The sequence below is a fragment of the Pezoporus wallicus genome, unplaced genomic scaffold (assembly GCF_028554395.1).
Source record: "Pezoporus wallicus isolate ANWC-B61680 ecotype Strahan unplaced genomic scaffold, APGP_CSIRO_Pwel_v1 contig_5261, whole genome shotgun sequence".
Taxonomy (NCBI): Eukaryota; Metazoa; Chordata; class Aves; order Psittaciformes; family Psittacidae; genus Pezoporus; species Pezoporus wallicus.
In genome coordinates, this window is record NW_026642423.1 from 8,529,864 (window position 1) to 8,553,573 (window position 23,710).

The 23,710-nt window shown below is 44.2% G+C and overlaps 3 protein-coding genes across 7 annotated transcripts in view; 1 reads left to right on the forward strand and 2 right to left on the reverse strand.

Annotated features, from left to right (window-relative positions):
* Positions 1 to 2,948: 2,948 nt before the first annotated feature.
* On the reverse strand, positions 2,949 to 4,849 carry TMEM37 (transmembrane protein 37). The gene is made up of 2 exons (XM_057430246.1): positions 4,748 to 4,849; positions 2,949 to 3,783 (listed from the first exon to the last, which is right to left on the reverse strand). Exons 1-2 carry the CDS (start codon positions 4,766 to 4,768, stop codon positions 3,211 to 3,213), a joined length of 594 nt encoding a protein of 197 aa, XP_057286229.1. The 5' UTR covers positions 4,769 to 4,849; the 3' UTR covers positions 2,949 to 3,210.
* An 8,311-nt stretch (positions 4,850 to 13,160) lies between these two features.
* On the reverse strand, positions 13,161 to 16,315 carry DBI (diazepam binding inhibitor, acyl-CoA binding protein). Its single transcript, XM_057430253.1, has 4 exons — positions 16,277 to 16,315; positions 16,033 to 16,150; positions 14,189 to 14,251; positions 13,161 to 13,463 (listed from the first exon to the last, which is right to left on the reverse strand). Exons 1-4 carry the CDS (start codon positions 16,283 to 16,285, stop codon positions 13,390 to 13,392), a joined length of 264 nt encoding a protein of 87 aa, XP_057286236.1. The 5' UTR covers positions 16,286 to 16,315; the 3' UTR covers positions 13,161 to 13,389.
* A 388-nt stretch (positions 16,316 to 16,703) lies between these two features.
* CUNH2orf76 (chromosome unknown C2orf76 homolog) overlaps positions 16,704 to 23,710 on the forward strand; it is a 31,565-nt gene continuing 24,558 nt past the window's right edge. Inside the window, exons 1-3 of one of the 5 annotated variants that reach the window (XM_057430249.1) lie at positions 16,704 to 16,734; positions 18,438 to 18,590; positions 20,312 to 20,362. In XM_057430249.1, the coding sequence (XP_057286232.1) occupies positions 18,458 to 18,590; positions 20,312 to 20,362 (184 nt within the window). In that variant the 5' untranslated portion in view covers positions 16,704 to 16,734; positions 18,438 to 18,457. Of the gene's footprint in view, positions 16,738 to 16,868; positions 17,005 to 17,234; positions 17,334 to 18,437; positions 18,591 to 20,311; positions 20,363 to 23,710 lie in introns of those variants that run through there. The other 4 variants (XM_057430251.1, XM_057430252.1, XM_057430248.1 and 1 more) reach the window with 4 other exon arrangements.

The following is a 23,710-nucleotide window of genomic DNA, read 5'->3' on the forward strand; positions in this document are numbered from 1 at the left end:
TACAATGAGCTTGGAAAAAAACCTGGATAAGTACATTTTTACTCATACACCACTTCTGCAGGCCAAAAAAGCAGAGCTGGGGAAAAGAGAAAGGATGCTTCAGACACAGGGTGCGGTGTGGGAAAAGGGAGGTGAAGGACAGAGCTCTTTAGCTGGTAAACAGAGCACATGGAACAACAGGAAATCATTAAGATCCTGCACGGTTATCTGTAATTCCCATGAAGCAGCACAGCTGACTGCCCATCTTGTTTTGCAAGACAAGAAAGCAGATCTGGCTACTTGGGTTGGTGTGGACACTCTGGAGGGGAAAGGAGAGGGGAGTGTGCAGCAGCCACAGCTCCCTTGGTCAGAGCTCAGCAAAGCACCATGCATTCATTTCTTCATCGTCTATCTGGGTAAACACACGGAATGGCAGCTGGGAGATTATGTAAACTCCACTCATCCCCTTAAATCTGCACCCCAGTATCTAAATATAAAAAGAAAGAATTACAGTTCTTTTATTTTGAAGAAATTTATTTAACAAACTTCAGGAATATTGCTTGACACTTCCACAGGCTTCAGAAAATCAACAGTTACCCATTGCTGCACAGGTTGCTTTATATAAGAATATATGTGAGACAACGAATTTAGCTATCAAAACAGATCTTCTCCCAGCATTAGTAAGTCAAGCAGTACTATACAAAAGTAGTTGGAAAAAAGTTATTGTGTTTTCCCTAGAGGATTCCCTACCCCTAACAAAAGGCCTCTCCTTCAGCTAGCAGAAGGCATCCTAAAATCGTTCATAATTGCACCAAGTCTTGGGTGAACTCAGTGGCCAATTTCACTGCTTGCTTCTAACCACAGTGGGAGGCATCAGGCTGGGATAGTTTGGCTACTGCCTTCACCCAGGGAAAGGACTGGGGCCACAGCCTCCTGCTAGCACATGAAGAATTGATTTCCAGTTTTGGATGTCAGCAAGAAGACACTTTGAGGTTACACCCACTTTTCCAGACAAGCCATGGACACCCTTAACCTTTGGTAGGTGAACTGTCTCGCCTGACATAGGCACCCCTAGGCACCACAACTGAGTTATTGGTTAAGGCACTCTACACCACCTAGTAACTCCAAAGTGCAACAGTTTGGGACCAGAACTTGCAGACTCCCTCTCAGGTGAGTGGCTCTGCTAAATTCACAGCACTGTTCACACCAACTTGTCCAAGTTCAGCCCACTAGCACATCTTTAACAGTGCAATTCAACAAATCAAAAGCACCTTCACAGAAACACAATCACAGTCCAGTTTTCCAGAGGCAGGTGAAGGGCACAAGTCCTTGTCCTTAAAAGCAGGTCAAGAAAGCCTAATAAAGCCCCAGCCATTGCAAGAGCTTCAGAAGCTGCCTGGGTAGCACAGCTCTGTGCATTATCTCACCAGGAAGAAGGGCAGATTCATGTGCAAAAGCACAAGTGACAGTGTCCAGAGCAAGCCTGATCTGAAACTGCATCACAAAACAGGCACAGGAGTATTGTCTTTAAAAGTTATGGAGATCTGAGAAGGAATGGAGACTATCCTCATGAAGGCAAGCAAGTTCACAGGAGCCCATCCGGCAAGTGTAGATGTATGTTTAGGCAGGACTTCAGATTCTCAGCTTTCAAAGACAAATCTGTTTACTCGTGGCTCACTTTCACAGCTTTCTTGGCCTTTGTGCTATGACCCTTTTGTTTCAGGTGAAAAATTGGCAAACTTGCTGCACAGGAAATGAAAACCTTGCTCAACAGCTATCAGACAAGCTACAGCAATGAAACATGTAGAAACATTTATCCTAGAACACAAACACAATTGGATTTACCAGTGGACACAATACAAGCTTAAACCAGAAACCCTGAAATACTCGGAAGACATTATTACTGGTGGGCAACAGAGAGCTGAATGCAAGACAGGAGGACATACATAGGGTAACCAGCCTCTGAGGTCTCCCCTTTTACATCAGACACCATGGGGAACTTCAAAGCTGCAGCAATTTCAGAGATCTCAATTCAGGCACTGGCAGGAGGAGAACCAGCCTTAATGTAATTTTGACCAAGACTTTTTGTATTTCCACCAGCTGTGACAGATTAGAGCTGCTGTCATGGACTGTTTCTCCTCCCAGGCCCACTGTTACTCAGGGGAAGAGTGGGACTTTGGTCACGAGGATTTAGAGCTTTCACCTCCCAGAAGAAATGCTGCAGGAGGCTCAGCTCCAGGATGAGATTTCCTATTGCCCAAGCAGGGAGCCCTGACAACCAAAACACAGCCCAGAAGGTTTGATGTTCTCAGCACGGTCTGCCCAGCCACAACGCCCACCTGAAGCCCTGCAGAGCTTGTCCCTTTTCTCCCAAGTGGACAAGAAGGAAACCAGGAAGAGCAACAGTCCATTACAGTGAACTCTGCAAGGGCAAAGGGAACCAGTCTGGGTGACCTATTGGCACACATCCTACAAGCATAGCAGAGGAGTGGTGACAGCGAGTAGAGGATTTGAACACAGGAACATACACTGCTGCCCAAGGAATACATCAAAATCCTTCCTTCTACACCTGCATCACACCCAGAGCCTGCTCTTGGTCCCAGGGCAGCTACATCTCTGCTTCTGTCAGAAGTGTCCCAGAAAAACAGATCAGATACAGGGAACATGCCAGCAGACACACAAAATGAGTAACCAGATCAAGACCTGTGTGCCTGCTCTTTTGAAATATAAGTGGAGGAGTGAGATCCTGTTGAGATTTTCAATACTCTGTGCCACTGAGCACGACCAGCCACAAATCATTTGTCTCCAGGGCAGGGCAGAGCCACGACACACACCAAAGTTATGCCACTATTCACAGGCTCAGAGTACAGGGGAAATCGTAGGAAGACCAAACCGATAAGAGTACAGGCTTCATATAAGCCTCAAAATAGCCCGTGTCTGTAGATCACAGACTGCTACCCCTCCACATGTTTGACAGAACACCCTCTTTTAATCCACTCTTCCAGAAACTGCACTGCAACAGCCAGTCCCGGTTGGCTTTGCTCCTGTTGTGCAGCCCTTCATGCTGACCAGTGGGTGGGTAAGTCTTCTACAGCCATCAAGACTGACTCATGCTTCCCCACTTTGCACACAATTTAAGACATGGTGTCCTTTTCAAGCTTCATTAGACACTCTTTTTTCCAGTCTAATTGGCAAAACTGATTACACAAAGGTGGAGTACATCCTTTGCACCTAGATCTTGCCTACCCTGTTCCTGGGGTGTGTGAGGCTGTTGATGTGAAGTCCGCTGATCCCGTTAAGGAAGAAGAGAAAGGCAGCAATGAATTCACACCAGTACGTCAGTGTGAAGCCTGTGAAGGTGAGGTGATCCTTTACAAGGATGGAGAAGCTCAGGACACCGGTGGCTGACAGCAAAAACGAGGCAAGGATGAGAACTGAGCCCATTGACCACTTCCGCCTTGCATTGGCATCTTCACAGACCTGGGACACCATCAGCAGCTCCAGGCCAAATATGGCAACCACAACAGCAAAGGACACCATGCTCCTTACAGGAATCACCCCCATGCTCAGCCCCTCCACCTCGGCCAGGCTGAAGTCAGTGACACACTTGAGGACACTGCCATTGCTAACGGTGCAGAAGTGCCACAGTCCGAAGAGCTGTCCCCTTGCAAAGAGCCAGCGGCCATCGCAGACAGAGATGGACGACAAGACCACTGCTATTGCCACACACAAGATGATCAAGCTCCTGATGAGTGTCTCAAAGAAGGATTTCTGTGGTCTCCGGTGTGCCAGCAGCCTCTGTGCCTTAAAGGGTAGTGGAGTAAATAAAACCTGGGTTAACAGCACTAATTAAGGGTGAAATGAAGCCAGAGGTACAAAGCTATGGGACTTAAGTACTTGAAAAGATCTGCTTGTGCACACCTACCCCCTTCTCACAGGGGAAGGTGATGCAGTCACAAACTGTACCTGGGAGAAAGGAAGGGTGGGTGAAGCTCTCCCGGTTCCCCGGCTGCATGAACAATGAACGCTTCCACATCAAGGCCCGGCCTCAGATCACAAAGGCTGTGAGCTGAGCAGGATACCAGCCCCGCGGCCCCCACCGCACAGCCTGCTGCTCTAGCAAGGCTGGAGGAAACCACCGGCCCCTGGGGGAATGGAGCCGACGGATGGACGGCGGAGGAGAAAAGGGGAGCCCCCAATTACCAGCACTGCCCTTCTTTTCCCACAGCCATTTCGGGCTGCCGCCAGCCGGGCTCTCCTTTCTTGGCTCTCTTCTGCCCTTGCCAGCGGCAGCCGGGATCCGGGCCCGGCTCCTCACCCATCGGCGGTACGGCTCAGCTTTCCCCGGGGCTGGGTTGTCCAGATGCACCCATCGCGGACCCGCTAAGACAACGCACGGCTTCCTCACCGAACCCCTCCAAGATTACCCGAGATCTTAAAAGCCGAGCCAAGCACCCCGCAGCGCCCTCCAGCTCCGCACGGCAGGCGGTGGTGCTCAGAGAGCCGGGTGCGGCTGCGAGAACAGCTGCAGCCCCGACGGAGACGGGGAGAGAGAGCTACGGACTTAGGGAGCTGCTATCCGTCTGGGGAAAGCCAGGGACAAGCCGGCTGCGCCCCGCAGCTCCGGGAAGGGTCGCGGCGTACCCAGCCACGCAGGGACGAGCAGCAGCAGCTTCCCCGAGATGGGCAGCCTCGGTACCCGGAGGAGCTTTCCCCGAGCCCCCCTTCTCGGGCGCTGCCCCGGCGGCGGGAGCAGGGAGAGACGTACCTGCGCCCCGATGGCGGTCATGGTGCCGCCGCCGCCGGAAGACACAGGCGGGCTCCGGCCGCCGCCTTTTATGTCCCCGGAGGGCAGTGGGCAGCCCGCCACCCCCCCTTCCCGCCCCGCCCGCGGGACCGCGGCACCCTCAGGGCCCTCCCGCAGCTGAATCAGCACCGCGGCCCCGACGGGCGGAGCCGGGACGGGCCCATAGCAGGGAAGGTAGCGCTGCCCTGGCCCGAGGCACTGACTCGTCCAGGCCAGGTCTAGAGCACGGCTGCCCTGGGAGAGTGTCCGGGCAGCAGCCTCACCCCCTGCCCGTGTGTCACCGGCTGCCGGAGCGGTCCAGGTTTGTTTCTCGGCCCGATGCCAGGCCGGCATGGGACGGGGAACGAGCCCTAAAACCTGCTTGTCTCATCCCCCCGGCGTGCACAGCCCGTGTTTGTGCACAGCCCGTGTTTGTGCACAGCCCGTTGGGGGGCGGGTGCTGCACTTCACCAGAAGCGGGCCACAAAGGAGACGGTGCGATGCGAGGATACCCAGTAGTAAGCCTCCAGTGGATACAGTAACACGCCATCCTGCTCTACCCCTCCTGCTCCCCCGCAGGATCTGAACTCGCTGCTGTGCCGCCGAAACTATTCGAACACAGGGCGTCCTTGCTGTGAGCTGCTCACCTTGGGCTGTGCGCGCACTCTTATCTGGTACTGGCGTACTTAACCTTATGTATCTCTCTACGTGTACCGTCAGCAAAAAAGTTTCTGCTCGTAAAGTTTTATGTCCTTGATCTTTTTCTCGCTCGTGTTTTGCCATCCTCTAATGAATTACTAATTGCTTTACTTTTTTTTTTTTTTTTGGTCAGAAGCAGCTTACAAAAGAAAGCCCAAGGAAGCTGGGTTTTGCTGTGTCATCAGAAACTCGTGTTCTACTGCCAAATTCTGATTTCAGTTCCGGCGAGAGGTCTGTAGCAACTCCACAGGGTCCAGCAGACAGACGCACAGGTTGTTGCTCTGGGCCTCCCTCGTACATATTCAACCTCGTACAGAATTCAACCATTCCCTCTCCAGTTGAACAGAGCTTGAAGGATCTCCTTCTCCAGCACAGGGTGGTAGAAGTTATCATAACTTCACCTTTCTTCCAGCTTCCATTTCTGAACAAATCAGTTGTCTATACAGATTGGCTCTTTATGTTAATCTCTACACAGTTCCACGAGGGCTTTCTATGCTTCCTTTAAAAATACACGTGTCTGCTATGATTTGGCTGGGGGTGTTTTCTGTAACACTACTTCTAGTAAGAGTGAGAGCTCTGCAAAACATGTTTACTGCAGTTTTCATATGCATATGATGATACATTCTGACCTTTTTCTTTCCCTCTTTGCGCAAAATCTTTGGTTCAATTGTTGATGGTCTCCACTGTATATCTTATTAGATTATATTTTTATCAAACACTGAATTGGGGGTTTTCTGCTTTTGCAAGACATGGTAAATTTTTGCAAGGTCTGTTGTTACAACTTCTTCTGTGGGTTTGTGGTCTGCAACATTTTTTGTTTCCTGGACATGTTATCCAAGCTAGCAAACTTGATGCTTTGCCAAATCCCTTTCATTTTAGGTTCATCAGATGATGAATAGGTTTATGAACATCCGGGACTCCCCAGGTTAAACAGCATTTCCATATTGCAGAGTTCAGACTGTTTACATCAATTTGCTATTGCACCCTTCCACTTCCAAATGTAATGATATTTATGGGGTTTTTTTTGGCTCAAAACCCACAAGGAAGTCTTGTCTCATGTGCTGCACGAACAGAACAAATGCTGCTTGCACTTAACCGTACCAAGCAAACGCAGGCTTGGGCCAGACAGAATACACCGACTCTTATCTGGCAAAACCTTCACATGACTTACACTTTCTGTAACATGGGCTCAGTCCTGCAATGCATTAGGCAAGGCCCCCAGTTAGCTAAATTATTATGTATAGATCTGCTTTAAACAGGAGTCACCCCCATGACTTTAGCAATTAAAGAAAAAAAAATAACATTTTTAACAGTGAGGTGTCTCCCACTGAACAAGATGTTTTTTTTTTCCTGTAAAAGCCAGTGGTAAGGCTCAGATGAGCAAACACATTTGCTTTGTCCAATGATAAAGTGGTTACTTTTGAAACCAAACCTGCTCCCTGTCCTACTTGGATCCCTTAGCAGATGCAGAGTTTTCTGCTAAGCTGGGTTATTGAGGAAAAGAGTGGTTTGGGGATGGCACTTTTGCTGCAAATACAAAATTGCTTTAATATTTTGTATTTAATTTACTTTTCCTAAATACAAAATATACACCAGAATTAAACTCGACCTGTAATCAATAGCAGTGTTGAATTGGTACTTTCAGATTCACTCTTTGCTGAAGTCACCCAGGACGATTGTAACAGTGTGTAAATCAATCAGTAACAGTTTATTAGCACTTAGTTTCTGCTGTTGCTTTACCTTCTGGTAAAAGTGTCTGGATTTGTGAAGCCTGCTAGAACTGTACACCCTTTTTTCAAAGGGAAAGGAGTTTATCTTGATTGTCTCATAACAAAACAAGACAAGCTCTGTCTTTCCAAGATTTAAAAAAAACAACAAAGTTGCTTGAAAAGACAAATTGTGGGAAAATGCCTCAAGGTTATTATTTTGGAAAATCATGTGAAAAATCAGTGTTTTACAATCGAAAGAGCTCAGTGCTTTAAGAGAAAAAAAAGTTTGTTTTGGTTTCCCCCCTCCCCTGAAAAATACATTACCTACGTCATAACAACACAGTAAGTGACCTTTAAAGTACTTCAGATGTATTTTTGGTTCAGCTCTGTTGAGTTCTTGGTATATTGCCAGTTTCATTATTTTGTTTAGAAAGTCCCTTTTCTTCATTGTTTAAGTGGGTATTTCACATCCTATCCCTGGACAGAAAGTTTGTAGGAAATGTGTTCATAAATAATGGAAATTATCAGGGACTGCTGTAAAACATGGGGACAGTTTTATCTGGTTCATTTAAAGGCATGAGAAGTTTAACACTGAAGAATCTGTTCCTGCTTTTCTCCGGCAGCAAGCCTGAATAAGGGTCAGGACTGAAGCCTGAGGGTCACCAGGGGCTTAGGGAACAGTTACCTAAAGGAGTATTTCACTTCAAGGTAAAGCAAACACCAGTGACCAAACACCACAGAACTGGGTTCATCTAATCTTGAAACTGGTTACATCTGTAAATGCATTTTTTTTGTTGAATAAAATTCTTTCTGATCGTCTCTTCAACTCTTGGCATAGCAACTGATCTGGCTAGGCATTTAAGCCCTCACCTCTGTCAAATCCCTATTTCAAGATGTCTTTCAAAACAGAAGTTGACTAGATCTTGGAGACAAATAGATCTTCAGTATCTCAGACTTGAGACTTTGGAAGATGCCCAAAACCTATGAGGGACAAAATGGTTTTCTTTGTGTCTTCCTCAAAAAGAGAGCATGTAGAAAACGTTACAAGGAAGAAGGACGAGACAAGCTGCCTTGTGTCACCATGCTTTTATAGATTTTTATTTTCCTTTTTTTTTTTATGGCAGAAATCCAAGTTAAAGAGACTGTATTCAGCTCTGCTTGGTTCAACCTAGCTGAGCTCAAACAGAGCTTCTGGAATGGGGAAAAAATTCAGCAATTGCCCAAGGCAGCACAATTAACAAGGGGAGCTGGGGTTATCCCAGGGCCCATAGAGCTCAGACCAACCCCCTATCACAACTACTTTAGGTCATGATTTTCCTCCCACCACTGCAAGTTACTGAAGCCAAGTGGACAGCTGTCTCCTCCCAGCACATGAAAGAGATGCAGTTAAGCACATGAAGAGGAGAGAGCTCTTAGGCCAGATGGTTTCACTTTGCCCCGTCTGGACACCTCTCCTGTGCCACTGAAAGCAGACCGCTTACCCAGCCAGAGGCCACCACATGCCCTTCCAGTCCCAGGTTCTCCCACTCGCTGCTGGATGTAGCGAGAACACCCACCACCAAGGTCTGGGATCCTGTTTTTCATCCAGATCAAACAGTACCTGTTAAGGCACTCATAGCTGGGTTAGAAACATGCCAGTAATATGCTGGTCCATTACAGTGACTTTAAGCCCTATCCCAGTTAATCCAAAGAATAAGAAGAGACTTAAAGGAATGCAATTCGTATCCTGGAAAAATTGTTTCTTCACTTCTGATCAGTTTCTGGACTACCTCAGCAGCATGTTGCAGAGAGCCAATGTCGGGTGCTTGCTCACTCACTGTTTTGGATTCAGCTCTATTCAGGGACCTCTGGTAATAGTCACGCTGGCTTAGAACATCCCTCAAAATATTTACATCTGTCCATTAAGACAAACTGATGCTTTAAAATATAAATTCACTACAGAAAATAAAACTCTAGCCCTTTTAGCACTACTGGAAAAACTGGGATAAGTATTTCAGTAGTGCATAAGCTGGGGGAAATCACATTATTTGGTTTCTCTGCTGTCAGATATACATTTCTTCTCTCAGTAAAAAATCAGACCAATGCAGCTAAATACTCAGATTTAAAAATAACAAGTATGTTACCTTTCAGATTCAGAACTCATTCACGAGTGGTGTTTGTTAGGAGGAGGTGACATCCATCTAAGCCATTTGGGGAACATGGTACAAGTCAGTGCCTTGCACACTGTGGTGGAGACAAATAAGATGTCTCTCTGGCTGCATTAGGCAAACAACTTCCACAGATGTGCTAGTTCTAGAGGAAATATAAGATCATTCTATAAATGACAGACTCATGCCTCGAATGGATTGCTGTTGTATTTGCACTTTAAATGAGCAGCTGAAGATTGGCTAATTTATGGAGCCGTTATGTGAGCCTGGAAGATAGCTTACATACTTGAGGGCAGAAGGAAAAAAATAATCAGATTCTAACTTTTGTTTGATTCTATCAACTTTTACACTTCTGAGTTTATTATTGCAACTCTCAAATTTGTTATGTCAACTTATCTTAACCTCTAAGCACCTTTGACAGTTTGTAAGACTGAATAACCCTTTTTAGGTGCCAGCTGTGTGAGTCAGGAATTTAGTCAAGCCAAAACAGATTTTTTTTTTGTCTCTCCCAATTTATAATTAATCCCACCAAACATATAAGATGGCTCAGACGCCTAGTCACCAAGCTCAAATGGCTAGTCGACCCAAAGTGTTATTGCCCAATACTGTTTGCTCTGAACACTCAGGGAACAGAGCAAATATTTTAAACAGCAGCAAATACAATTGTCATTTATTTTTAGCAGTCTCATCACAGTCAAATAAGTTCAAAGGTTAAAACACTTGCATTGTGAAACAAGATCACTCCAGATGAGGACTGAAGAATTGTGACAGAAAGAGGTGCACACTGCAGTCAGCCAGGGAATGCTTTTTAGTTGAACACAAAAACCAGACTTTTCAACTCTGTGAAGTTATGGGCCTTAAGCAGCACACCAGTAGTGATTTCTTAAATCTGTGCTGGAGGAGTTGCACCTTCATGTATGTTTGCCAAGAGCAACCAAAACCCAAGGAAAACAACAAACCCTTTAGAGCTTATCCCTAATTGCACTGGGTGCTAACCAACTAGTTTCTCTGTCCAAGAACTAATAGCAGAAACATGATAGAAGGAGCACTGTCTTATCAGACAAGCAAGTTAACATTTATTATTGCCATATCCAAAGTCCAGATTCCATTCTGCACACTCCGCTAAGTCAGCAAACCAGATCTGAGTGCACATATGCCAGCTAGCCTCTGACCTCCTGTGTGTTGCGCTTGTTTCAGCACACATCTCTTCCCCTTCGCAAGAACTGCAAGGATCAGGATGTTGCTGGTTTTTCTTTGAGAATACAGAGGAAATAACAACTCCCTGAACAGGTGTCAGAACAATCCCCTGTTCTGCAGCACTGCTCTGCCATCAAAAGCATCTGTTCCCCAATCAAGAGGACTTTAGTGCAGACAGAGCAACAGTTCTGAAGCTGTATTTTGGTTTGAGGCTTGCCACTTCTGTTTCAAATGCAGAGGCTGTACACCTTAATGGTTGTCTATTTTCACCACTTTAATAAAGTGATAAAAAAGTTTATTAGAGGCAGTTCCTCTACCTACAAACCTGTTTGCAGATGTCCTTAAACCACCTTTCCCCTAGCATCACTAAATAGCCAAAGTGCTATTTATGCAACCCAGGAGTCTCACACTCATACTAGCAAGCACTACGTGGTCAGGAAGTCAACAACATTTCCAGACAGTCCGACATCCCATCTGCTTATAGACATTCATCCTGCTGCTACTCAATCAGTCCCCCTGAGTTGTCTTTTCCAACACTTCCCCTGCAGTGGCAGTACCCACAGTTAATAGCTGTGCAGCCAATTTCCATGCTGCTGCTTCTCATCATGAACACTGTGTGCAAATATCAGTACCTTTGTCTCTGCCTTAGTCCCTTTCATATGGTCTCTTACTGCATAGCTCTTACTTCCACAACTTGAATTTTTCAGCTTACTCTTGAGATGCCCAGCTGATAGCTAAAGGATAGATTTCATTGCCAAAGGGCAAGCTAAATAGTGAAACTACTGTTGTTACTTTCCTAGGAAAGATGAAGCTGCAAGCAGGAAAAAGGTGTTACTACAGTAAAAAGAAGTACCTGAATAAGGACATCCAAGGTAGACCTCTCAGTCACTGCTATACACATATTATAGCAGTGATAATTAAATGATAATAGCATTATTTAATACAAGACAATGTATAACAGCCTGGCCAAGGCCTCTCTAGGATTAGTACTGTGTAGATAGTGATGTTTTCCTCACATCAGATGGATATGAGAAAATAGCACTGTAACAATTACAAGTCTCACAGGGGAAATAAAACCAAATGAGGACTAGGATGCAGAACTTGTTACTCCCAGACCATTCTTTAAACAGAACCCAATTCCACTGCTTTAGAAATCAAAAATTCTGAAAACACCAGTTTTGACAGAAAGCATCTTAGCAAAGCACAGCATGCTCACAGTGCATCAGCTTCCAGCAAACAAGAGAAGGGGAAGCATTTGCCAGTATAAACTACAGTTTGCTACAGGCTGGCAGAATCCTCCAAGGATAAACAGCTTCACAAAACACAGCTGTGAAAAAGGAGTTGGCTGTGGAATTTAGGGCTGGCAAAGAGCTAAACTGATCTCTCACACTGAACATCTGCTTTTACCCCTCTTTTTACCCCTCTAATGTAATCAACACTATCTCAAATAACTAGCAGATATAGAAAAGGAGAGGGGGAAAAATCCCCCAAATACTTACCTTACCCAGAAGAACAAGAATAAACCAGCTTTCTCCTTACGAGAACAGGGAACAAACCCTTCTTTATTGTAACAAATTTTTAAGGATGAGCAAGTAGCTCCAAGAGCATTTCCCATTAAAAGTAGCAAAGGGAGGGATTTATAATTTTGAAAGCATGTGAGAAGAAGTTATCTCTCCATTTCTTACCAGTGGCATAAGAAAGTACAAGTTAGATACTACACACAGCAAATCCTGTGTAACCTAGTACAGAACTATGTATTTACCTAAACAGATATGTAACAACAGGTTTCATCCCTATGTATTTCTATAAATCAAGTGCTTATCTGAAGCCCTCACTTGTTCAGAGGTTAACCAGTACAGCTGGAATTAGAACACATTATTCCTGTGAAAATCTGGGACTTGATTTTCATATGCTCTATTCTGGAACAGTTCAACATCACTAAAAGCAGTCTCCCTTTTCTGCATCAGCAGCTCCAGGAGACTATACAAGGATAGACCAAAACAGGTAAACGCCTACTAGAGGTGGTCACAACTGCAGGCTTTGTAGTAAAACTTGCTGATGGCGACTGTAAGACTTCCTGTTTGAACAGCCTTGCTAGTGTTAAGACAGCTTATATACAGCTGATTCGCTCCTCACTGTAGCCTCATATGGCAGCACCAGTACTCTCTGTCTACAGCAGCAAAGTATCAAGGGCATCGACACTGATGTCTGCAGAGCCTTTTCTTTTACAAAGGTTTTGCGTCCAGCTGCAGTGTTTGCCTTCTCTGCAGAAGCCTAATGTTGTTGGGAAATAATACCTCTAAGAAGCATTTATGAAAGATTTTTTGGCAATTGTTGAGTGAATCTCTGAAAATCCCAGGCAACCAATATCAAGCGTCTTGTTTTAGTACACACAGCACTAGACCTAGCCTTTTCACGATAATCTTCGTGGTGCTCCAGGTTTTGCGAGTCACCATTCATCTACGCGAGAAACGAGCTAAAGCAGGATCAGGCATCACCGGATTGGTCTGGATGCTGTGCGTTACACGAAACAGATTACTGAGCCCCCTCTAGTGGCACAAGGACTGGAGAGGCTGCCTTGCGCCTTGCAAAGGGCCTTCGGCAGCTGCAACATGGCAATTGAGGGATGACCATCACAACCGCTAAAGTACCAAATGCACTTTAATGAGTTCCAGATTTTGTTCCCAGAAGGAATTTATACCGTGTCAGTACATTAGGTGGTTACATAACTTCCCCTGAACTACAGGCATGAGTGTAACCGACTGCAATATACTAGGTATTTAAAATTATTTGTCATTCTCAGAAAGCATTTTTCCACAATATTAGAAATAAGGCATGTTTCAGGTGTTCAAGTTGTTGCTATATCCAGTCCTCAGATGCCATATTTGCCCTTTAGCTCTTCCACTTTTGCTATGTAAGCTTTCATTGCATCTTCTTTGGACATTCCTGAAGGACAAAAGACAGGAGCAGTCAGATACCTTTACATGCAAACTCCTTGCTATAGCACGTAACCACATGCTACCAGAGTGCAAAGGAGCCAAGAAGGTCACTTCACTGCAAATCTAGTATTAGAGTTTTAAACAAATGTATTCAGCAGTCATGAAGAAATAGTGTTTCAAAGCAAAGTTATATTTGTACAGACAGTAACAGTGTTTAGTCTTATTAACTCCATTCAAAATTATTACAGGACAGCTATTCAGTCAGCTTTGGCTGCATTTAGATGTAGTCCTTAAAACACCAGAAAAATCCCATTTTCATACATAAGATCACTTGTTTGGCTCCTCATTTACAGGAGAGCACAGCTGCAACTCCCTGTTAGGAAAGCTTTAAAAGAAACAACTGGGTGGATAGCTTGGTCTCTGGGGTACTAGGCTGGGACTTGGAAAACAATTTGGGTTTCTGCTGCTGTGGCAGTTCTCCTTTGTGTAACATCTTGGGCCAGCTGGGCATTTTGCACCTTAATTCCCTTTCACACAGGCTACATTTTTCAGGATTACTCCTGCTTCATAGAAGTAGTCAAAAGAGTTTATTACCACAGCATTCTGAAGTTCCAGAACTCTTGTCTTATAAGGCAATGCTATTTTATTTCTTGCTGGACCACATACACCTTTTCTGATTAGTTTGTCTGTGACTTTATTTACTTATTTTTCATTTTTTAAGTAGACACTTACCTTTTAATGCATTCCAGGCATCCCACTTTGCTTTGCCTTTGAAGTCCAGCATGCCAGGGCGGTCTGAAAGAGAGAAGAGAAGCAATAGATAAGAATTAGTTTGTGTGGTCTGGGCGTAGGTACTGTAATAGGTACTATACTACTACTGTAGTGTAGTACCCACTCCTTTCCTGAAGGCTATTTAGCTCTTAACTAAGATAAAATAAAACAATTGGTCTTTGCAGCTATTACTTACTAACCTGTGGTCAGGAGATCACCTCAAGAGAGCTTGTTGTAACGCTATTGGTGGCAACTGAGATATTCTCCAGTTGCCTTAAAACAGCAGCAGTGGTGTGATATGGTTTTATTCTACTTTCTGAAGAGACTGCTATTGTGTGACAGCTATCCAATTAAAGAACATCAGCTCCACAGTAAAGCAGAAATGCCCTAAGGTCTCTTACACAGATACATGAAAACAAAAGCTAGTAGCATACAGCTTAGAACCCATTATCATCCAGCTAATGTTATGTGTTTAACATATAGGTCTTATTTTGTTCTGTCATTTAGGGGTGCCAGCTTTGAACTTTAACTACCTTCATGTAAAGTCCCTGCTCAGTTCTCCCTTCCCGAGTGATTCCTTAAAGACAATTCTTAAGCTTAACAAATGGAACTGGACATTAGCCACAAAAATACCCTTGGCAATATGACCTGAGGAGCTAATTGGCAGCTTTGCTTCTCTGCAGCAGGAAGCCTATTAGCTTACTCTTACACAGACTGATTTTCCAGCAATTCATGTTATCCACTGCTACACAAGAATGCAGCAAATTATAGAAACGTTGGTATATTAACAGCTCCAGAGCACCATTTCACCTTGAAAAACATTAATAATGCCAAGGTCCAGCCACACCAAAAGGATCATATCTTAAAACCAAGGTCCATGTTGCCCATCTTGGGAAAGAGACTGCAAGGTCCCATACACTTCATTGCCAGCTTTTAATCCAAGCAACACACAATAAATTTCACCAGCAACTGGGTCAGGAGGCCAGCACTCCAAACAAATGACCTTTTCCCCTTTCTAATTCTAGTCACTCAAGCGTTACACAAGGTCAATAGAGACAGACTTTATTCTAAATACTATTCCTAGGCTGAGCTGCTGCTGGCAGAAGTGTAGTAACAGAAGTAGCAGGAGAAATTTTGCACAGACACCTGCAGGGATATTTCTGCTACAATTTTTCCAAGAGATGATATTTAATTGCAGCTACTATAAAAACTTTCTCCGGTTCTTCTGTTTTGGCTTTCCAATACTATTTTTAGCAGCCAATCCAGTTTAAACAAACTGCCCCCCTCCAACCCATACAGCAGTTCTGCACTTATATAGTTTGCTTCGCTGTTTACGCCTGTTTAACTGCTAACAGTTTGTATTCAGGCAGCATTCCTTAACCTAGGCAGCTACTTGATGATAGAGGACTTCTGAAGTCCCAAACCTAATATTCATACAAAACTAATAACAGAAACGATTCTCAGACTGTTGCTGTACGATTTAGAAGACCGCAGCTGGGTTAATCTAAAATCCACAAGTTGCACAAACCCTTATCGGTTCAACTTATGCCTGCCTGCATATAAATCTATGCCAAGTCGGTACGGAGTCATTTTGGCTAACCCGTGGGACTGCAGGAAGCGAGACACGCAACAGGGGAGAGGTTTTGCCTCCCAGAGTGCCTCCAGCTCGGCCCTGACGGCAGCGGCCTCTCCCCCGCCAGCCAGGGCCCCAAGCACAGGCGCAGAGCCCAAAAGGGTCGCGGAGCAGCGCTGCCCAACCGCCGCCACCATTACCCTGCCCGGTAGGGGACAGAACCGGTACCTACCCGTGTTCACGTCGCCCACCGTAGCCTGTTTATAGAGGCTGTAGACGTCGAGCATCTCCTGGTCCGTGGGCTGGGACTTGAGCTGCTTCACCTCCTCGGCAGCCTTCTGAAACGCAGCCTGGAGAGGGAAAAGGCCCCCGGGAGAGGCTAGGGTGAGCACCCGCAGGCTGCAGCTGCCACCACACTTAGGGGGAAAGGAGACACCCACCACGACCCCTCGTTCCCCACCGACCCAGCACCGTACCTCAGACATAGCGACAAGTCCACCACACTCCCGACACCCCGCCCCGTCCAGGCGCTCCACCCCTGCCGCTCGGCCGCCTCACCTCTCGCCAGAGCGCCCGCTGGCCAATCCTAGCGCCACGGCAAGCAAGGAGCCAATCGAAGCTCGGCGGAGGCGGGGAGAAGGCAGGCAAAGGGCCAATGCAGAGGCGGCGCGGGTGGTGGACCGAGGTGCTGCTCAAAGGCTGGGCTTTGGAGGGAGGGAGAGGATTGCTGCGGTTCTGCGACGGGGTCGGGGTCGGGGTCGGGGTCGGGGTCGGGGTCGGGGTCGGGGTCGGGGTCGGGGTCGGGGTCGGGGTGCGGGTCGGGGTGCCTAGCAGCCAATCCCGCTGCGCGGTGCGTGGTTCTGTAAGGATGTGATTGGTGGGACTGTATGAAGTGGGGTGAGGAAAGGGACCCGGAAGTGCTGGCGAGAAGTCTGTAGTAAGGCTGCGGGATGTTGGCGAGCGTTTCGGGCGGGATCTTTTGCTGTGAGGGCCGAGGGCCCGGTGCTTGGCCTTGAGTAGATGTGCTGGGGTGAACAGGGTTCCGCCGCGGTCCTGGTGCCGCTAACGGAGGGCAGGAGCGGGGCAGGCCGGCGGAGGTGTCTCTTCTCAAGAGGTATCGGCCGTCGGTGTCCCAAGGAGGGTCTGCCCTGAGGAGGCGCAGGGTAGTGCTTCGTCGCAGCCCTAAATCGGATCTATCTGTGGGGTCTGTACAGTAAATGTGATAATCGGCGATTTCCAGTTGTCTGTGCTCCCAAATCTGTATTCCTGCAACGATCTTGAATGCTGTTCAGGAGAAAGTGAATTGCATGCTGTCCCCTTTACGCTGATACATCTCACGCCCTTGTAGAATAGCATCAAGAAAATACCGATCTTTGGTGTTTAATATTAATCTAGTTATTTTCAGGTGTAAGCCATCTTCTCTTTATTGGTGTCATTTATTTATCACAGTTTATTTACAATGAAAATGGAATTGGACCTTGGGGAATTATTAACCAAGGGGATGTAAAAGCTAGTTGCCCTGTGATGTGGAAGGTCTGTGTCCCCACAGTGCAGAAAGTATTTAAAGAAAGTATTGCCGGTTTGCTTTGTCATGATACAGCTAGGATAAATACAGCACAGACTGGAAGGTACTTGGATATCTGTATGATGGTGCGGAGTTTAAATAATCTCCCCTCGCGCAACAAGGGTGGGGTGAGGAGAGAAAGACACACACAAAAAGAACATAGAGGGATCGATAGGTAAGAGAATCCCTTGCAGGACTGGAAATGGTGACTGAAGTGGCTGCTAAAGGATAAGCAATGCAGAGGTTGTGCTGTACCCCTGGCTGATATTGCAGCACTTAAGTCTGCAGTCCTTGCTAGTTGCTGCAGCGGCCCTGGCAGTTTAGCTTGTGACCAGAAAGTGAGGTTGTTAAGGGATACCAAGCACCAAAAATAGAAAAGATTGTAGAGATGAGAAACAGCTTGTTTTCCTGCAGAGAGAGCCCAATGGAGCCACACATTGGCTTGTTTGAAGAAGGGTTTGGGTTGATAAGGGGATTCTGTTACAGATTCTGTGCTTTGTTGAAGTAGTATAAGCCCTGTAGAGCCATTCTAGAGAACTACTATTATAAATTAAATGAAATCCCTTAACTATGTAGAGAGTTATTTGTACATGGGGGAGGCTTTTCCACTTCCTGTAGGGAAATTAAAATGAGCATTTTTCAAGGTATTATGTTCTCTACAACATAAGTATATTAAAAAGGTTTTGGTTCTGTTCATGTTAGTATATTCTTTTATAGCACAAAGTTACTTGCCCAGCAGAGTGTTCAGTCACTTAAACACCGAACTACATACTTGCATTTAACTGTAAGGTTTTTGTGTGTTTAATCGGAAGTCTGGTGCTATATTACACAGCACAGCTACAAATAGAGGGCTATTTGGTGTGCAGTATCAGTACTATCCTAGGTAACCCTGTTTGTTTTGAGAGCCTGTTACTGCTTCTGTAGAAATAATAGAAGTGATGTCCTGAAAGGCATAAAGCTATTGCATTTCTTGCCATTTTTTAATCTTTGCATGAGGCCCACCTGCACCTTGTTTTCTAGCTGTGGTCATACATGGAGGAAGGGCAATAATCCCTCTCTTTAATGTTTTCCAGGTTATTCAGAATTAATTCTCATGTCAGCAGAAAGCTCAACCATCACAGTTCGTCTTGTTCGTTCTTTTGAACACCGGAATTTCAGACCTGTGGTGTATCATGGAGTCAACTTGGATCAGACAGTAAAGCAGTTCGTTAGTTTTGTGCGGAATGGTAAGGGGCAGTTCAGTCCCAAGGCAGTTCGTTTCAGTCCTATGTGTTGCTGTCTCTGCACAAGAAAGTGGAGGGGAGCAAATGAATGGGAATTCTGCAGCATTGGTAGAGATGCCAGATTTGTGTGCTTTCTTCTCTTGGATGAGAAGTCTGGAGTTAACAACAGCTTCCATGGTCAGTGTGCCATGCCTAAATTTGGATAGACTGCTCTTCCTGCCCAAATCCCCACGCTTAGTCAGAAAGAGAGGAGGACATTGCTGCATTCGGCTCAGTGCCTCAGGCTTCTTGAGTAATGCTGTCAAGCAGCTATTCATAAATTAACAGAAGTAAATTAATAGAATTTAGAGAGTCTTGGTTCATAGGAAGTACACCAATATGTGGAATGTGGGAATGCAAGTCTGTTTGCTATCTGTGAGAAGATAGGATCTTGAAAAACTGTTTTTGACACTGTGAAGTCTCACTGCGCATGTTTGCTTCTAAGTTTCTGTTTCTGTCTTGGGCTTTGTGGTGTAGATTTACTCATTAGTGGGCTTTATGTTTTAGAAGCCTTGTTGAATGTGAGAGTGTATCTAAAGATTAATGTAGACTAGCCCATGTAGTGATTCAGTAGGTAGGGTGTTGCCCTAGTCTTGCAGATGTATTTCTACCCACCTAAACGGAGACATTCAAAAGGTGCAAAATAACATAATTGGATTTTTTGCATGAAGTCAGATTAAACAAGTCTTGAATTATTATAGCTGATAACATCTGAGCAACTCCTAGGACATTGTCTTGGGCTCCATGTCTGTATTGTGTTTTTAGCCGCTTCTGTACTTCTAGACAGGGATAGGCATGGCAAGATCCTAGGATGCTTTTAGAAACATTTCCAGAACATAATGGTACCGCTGTTGTTATGAATAAGAAAATAAAAAACAATGCTAAGAAACTTGCTTTTGATGTGTGCAGAACTGCAATTCACTGTTATTTGAGACAAAGCTGGTGTCTTGAACAAGACTTTTTGGAACCTCATTCCACAGATGGATAATGCTGTTCCTGGTCCAAAAGATACGTTCTTTCCTTTACTATAATCTGTTTTGAAGGGAGAGTTTGAGATAAATTGTTAAACTACTGGTGTAATTACAGTTTCAGCCACCTTGTTGCCAAGCACCCCATGGCTGGCTAGACCTTCCAAGGCCCTGGTTGAATCCCTGGGTGTCGCTGGGAACCGTGGCACCGGGAAAGAAGTTGGTGTTCTCACAGTTGCTTATGGTCTGTGTCCTGCATGTGGCTAGAGGGTTAATTTTCTACAGTTTGGCTTTCTTTTCCTAGCTGTTTCAAATGGCTGTGTTTACTGAACAATTAAGTTATGAATGACAGTTGTCAGCAGTTCCTATAAGGTAAAGAGAGATGCTGTGCAAACCATTAACAGGATGTTCCTGGCAGATTTCTGAAGGATCAGACTCCTGTGATGATGTCCTGATTGCATCCACTCACTGTCCTCATGGGCTGTTTTGTTTAGAGGGACTTCGTGTTTAAGTGAAGTTAATCAGATATGGAGTTACTATAGAATCTGAGCCAAAAGTTTTGTTTTAGTATTTGATTCTCAAACAAGTCTTATGTATTGCAGATTTATTTTGATGTAAAAGATGTCCAGGATGCATACATTGCACAATAATGGAAAATAAAATGTTGGAAATAAAAAAAGACAACTTTGTATTAACTTTGTGTTTTTATTTTAACAGATGTGTCTTCAAGAACAGGTCTTCCTCCTCCTTTTAAAAATTACAAGTATGGTAGGTGTTGTTTCTCTCCCTCTTTGTTTTAATTTCTGTAAAATGCAGATGTAACATTTTATACCAGTTTTTATAGAATTTAAAGGGTAACTGCTGTAGAATACTCATGTCAATGGTAGTGCCTGCCTACGTTTGCAACTCTATCCAGCTCTTGTAGCTGGGATTATGCCACTGGGATCATGTCTACAAAACTTCACCATTATTTTGAAGTTCTATATTAATCTTTTAATTAGGCTACATGTTATATATTATTTGCTAATTGATGCCAATGGGTATTGGTATTACTTTTAAATTACATGTATAAGTGCCTTTTAACTCTGTTTTTATTCTAGCAAGCAACTTGTGATCTCGGGTGCTTTGAAATTGTAGTTCTTCATGTGCTTACATATTTCAGTCTCTACTAATTGTGAAGTCAGAAAGGATAGTGAAGCAAGAACTGAAGACAGTAAATAGAAAATGCTTAGGACTTGTATACTTAAATAGTTTACACAATTTAGGAGAAGCAGGGGAACTGTGCTCAGGGTAGATATGAAAGCTTTTTAAATACAAATACAAGTACAAGCTGATGGAATGAAATAGCTTGGTGTGAAATTTAGGCTGTCATTATCCTCTAATGTAAAGCTGTGTGTATATTTGCTGTCTGTGAAGACTGGCATGAACATAAGCAATTCATCTGTTTGGGACAGAATATACTTTCAAAATAGATTAAATTACTGCCTTTCTGGGAGTTTGTTAATTTGGATGTCAGTAACTTATATTTTCCTAAACTTGGCAATTCTAAAAATTCCCTTGGAGTTTTGCTGCAAGTGATCCTTCATCTTCCATGTTCTTGGAGTTGACAAACTGATTCCTCTACAGTGATTCAAAGAATTGAATGAGGAACCTACTTAATACATGTGAATGGTAATAGACTCTATTTGCCTTTAAAAAAAAAAAAAGCAAAATCAAGAAAAGCCAAGCATTTCATTCTGTGTTCTTGCTGATGATGAAACAGTGCAAAATGAAGGCAGATAAAGAGTTAGAAGATCCATAATATATCAGTGGCAAGGATTTGAACGTTACTATTATTTTTAATATATTAAGTTCTTAAAATATAAATCTAGGTAACTGTAAGTTTGAACTTGGAGGTGCCCTTCCTCCCTCTAGTATCTGTGGCTTTGGCTAAATGAGGGCGTCTTATCTAGAACTGCAGCTATCAGTTGTATCAGTTCTTTCATCACTTAGAGCATCTGTTTAGTTTTTCCCAAGCCATATGTTGTGGCTTACCACCTGATTGCAGGTGTAGGACTAATGTGTGTGAAAAACACTGCAGAACTTTAAAACCTGTTACACCAGTTAGTGCAGGCCTACTTTTACTGTGACAGTGCTAGCTGAGTGGAGATTTACACATGGGAAAAATCATAGCCAAATTCCTCACCTTTCCTTCAGTCTGTGCATCATCCAGGTTCATGTCTTTGCCATCTCTTTTGTTGTCTACTGTCCATCTTGTGTTTTGGTGATGAAGGGGCAGTGAGACTTCTGCATGAATTGTGCTAGTGAGAGTCAGATTTTTCTTTCCACTTTGGCAGTGGCAGAAATCTCAGTTGGACCTGGCTATGTCTCACTTTATCTGTTTAAGCTTCCTTCTCTCCAGAATTCAGCACCATTTTGTTATCTCAGCATCATGTGTAATACCATTGCATTTTTCCTCTTCATTTGGTGCTCTAACTCACATCTCAAAGCTTATGACTTACATTTCTCTTAATTTCTTTACACATGTCGTTCTTGTCTTTGGTCAAACTCTTCTTAGTCAATCTTCTCATCTTCGTACCCTGTCATTGCCATCTTTTCACTGATGGTGGCAGCCTGGGTGTCAACTTGTCTTACAGGCTGCTTCTCATTTTTTTTTTTTTTTCCTTCTGTGAATGTGGATCAATATGATAGATAGTTCACAGAATCAGATTTAGAAAGCTATTTCTTAATCAGTTGTCATGGAAGATCTATTATGAGAAAAGGAATGATAAAAATTTGGGAATATGACTGAATGGAACTAAATGGGGATGAAATAGCAAAGGCTGTTTGGAGGACATGGCTTTAGATAGGATGAGAAGAGACTGCAGCTTCATCTCTGTAACAGTTACAAAAGCCATTTAGTAGCTCAGATGAAGACATGGTAAACTGCTGCATTTGTGAACAAGTAAAATTGAGAAAATAGTTCAGAGAATGACTGGGCAAAGATTAAAGGGAATGTGACAAAGTAAGTGAAGACGCTTAAAACTAACGGGCAAAGGCTGGATTGTATTTGCTGTGGTAGAAAGATTTCATGATTGCAGTATTTTGTTTCTGTGATTGCTTGGTATTTTTGCAGTGCTTCTATGCAACATGGATCCTGATAACTGCTATTTAATGTATGTCTTGCTTCTAATACTGCAATTATTATGCCAGGTTGGACAAAGCCTTGGGTGACATGGTGTAGTGTGAGGTGTCCCTGCCCATGGCAGGTGCATTGGAACTTGATGATCTTAAGGTCCTTTCCAACCCTAATTATTCTACAATTCTGTGCTAAGCCTGCCTTCTCAGTGACCTCTGCAGTGGGAATACAGAGTCATCTTTACCTTGTTTAATGTTTTAAATAGAATACTAAAAATGGGCTGGAGTGGTATGGAAGCAAACTTCTGAATTGGGAATGTGATCTCTGTTGTTCTGAACATCTGAACACTAGCTCTCGATAGTTTGAAATTTGTTTAAGCCTATATTTAACTTTCTTAAATCCTTTTCTTACCAGAGTATTTCAACACATAGTGTTCACTTAATGAACAGAAACTAGAAACAGAGCTAACGAACTAGAACAGCAAATGCACAGGCAAGCAGAACAGGTTTTTGCTTCATTGCTCGGAAGGGGTTGAGTGTTACTCTGAACTTGTTCAAACGTTTGCTTTGGAATCTGTCTGGAGTTGCTCTTGTTTGCTTGGGTTTTTTTGTTTAGCACTACATGGGCATCTTCTGACTTCCATTTCCTCTGGATTTTTGCACTCAGCTGGTTGCTTTAGTGACCACATTATTTTCCCCTGTTTTTCCCTTCTGTTAACAAAGCCCTGCCCACACTGCCAGAAGAAAGCAATATTTCTTTTTTTTTTTTTTAGCATAATTTCTTAAAGTGCCACACTGCACAAACATATCAGAGGTAAATATTATTAAAGAGGGTATAGCATTAAGAAGAGGAGAGGCTGTACATGGTCATGGAAAATAGACTTGCTTAACAAAATTTCTACCATGGGTGCTTTCTTCATGAGGAGGAAAATTTCAAGGAAAGGTCTGAAGTGGCTAGGTTAATCGCTTGCTGCTTATCAAATTAACTGTAGTAGTTGA

Bases quoted from the DNA above. Each gene is read 5' to 3' on its own strand.
- TMEM37 (XM_057430246.1), bottom strand. From the start codon at position 4,768: ATGACCGCCATCGGGGCGCAG. The intron at 3,784-4,747 runs GTACGTCTCTCC...CTACCCTTTAAG, and splicing joins TGACCGCCATCGGGGCGCAG to GCACAGAGGCTGCTGGCACA.
- DBI (XM_057430253.1), bottom strand. The intron at 14,252-16,032 runs GTAGGTACCGGT...TCTCTCTTTCAG, and splicing joins GGTGGGCGACGTGAACACGG to ACCGCCCTGGCATGCTGGAC. The intron at 13,464-14,188 runs GTAAGTGTCTAC...TTTGTCCTTCAG, and splicing joins TGCCTGGAATGCATTAAAAG to GAATGTCCAAAGAAGATGCA.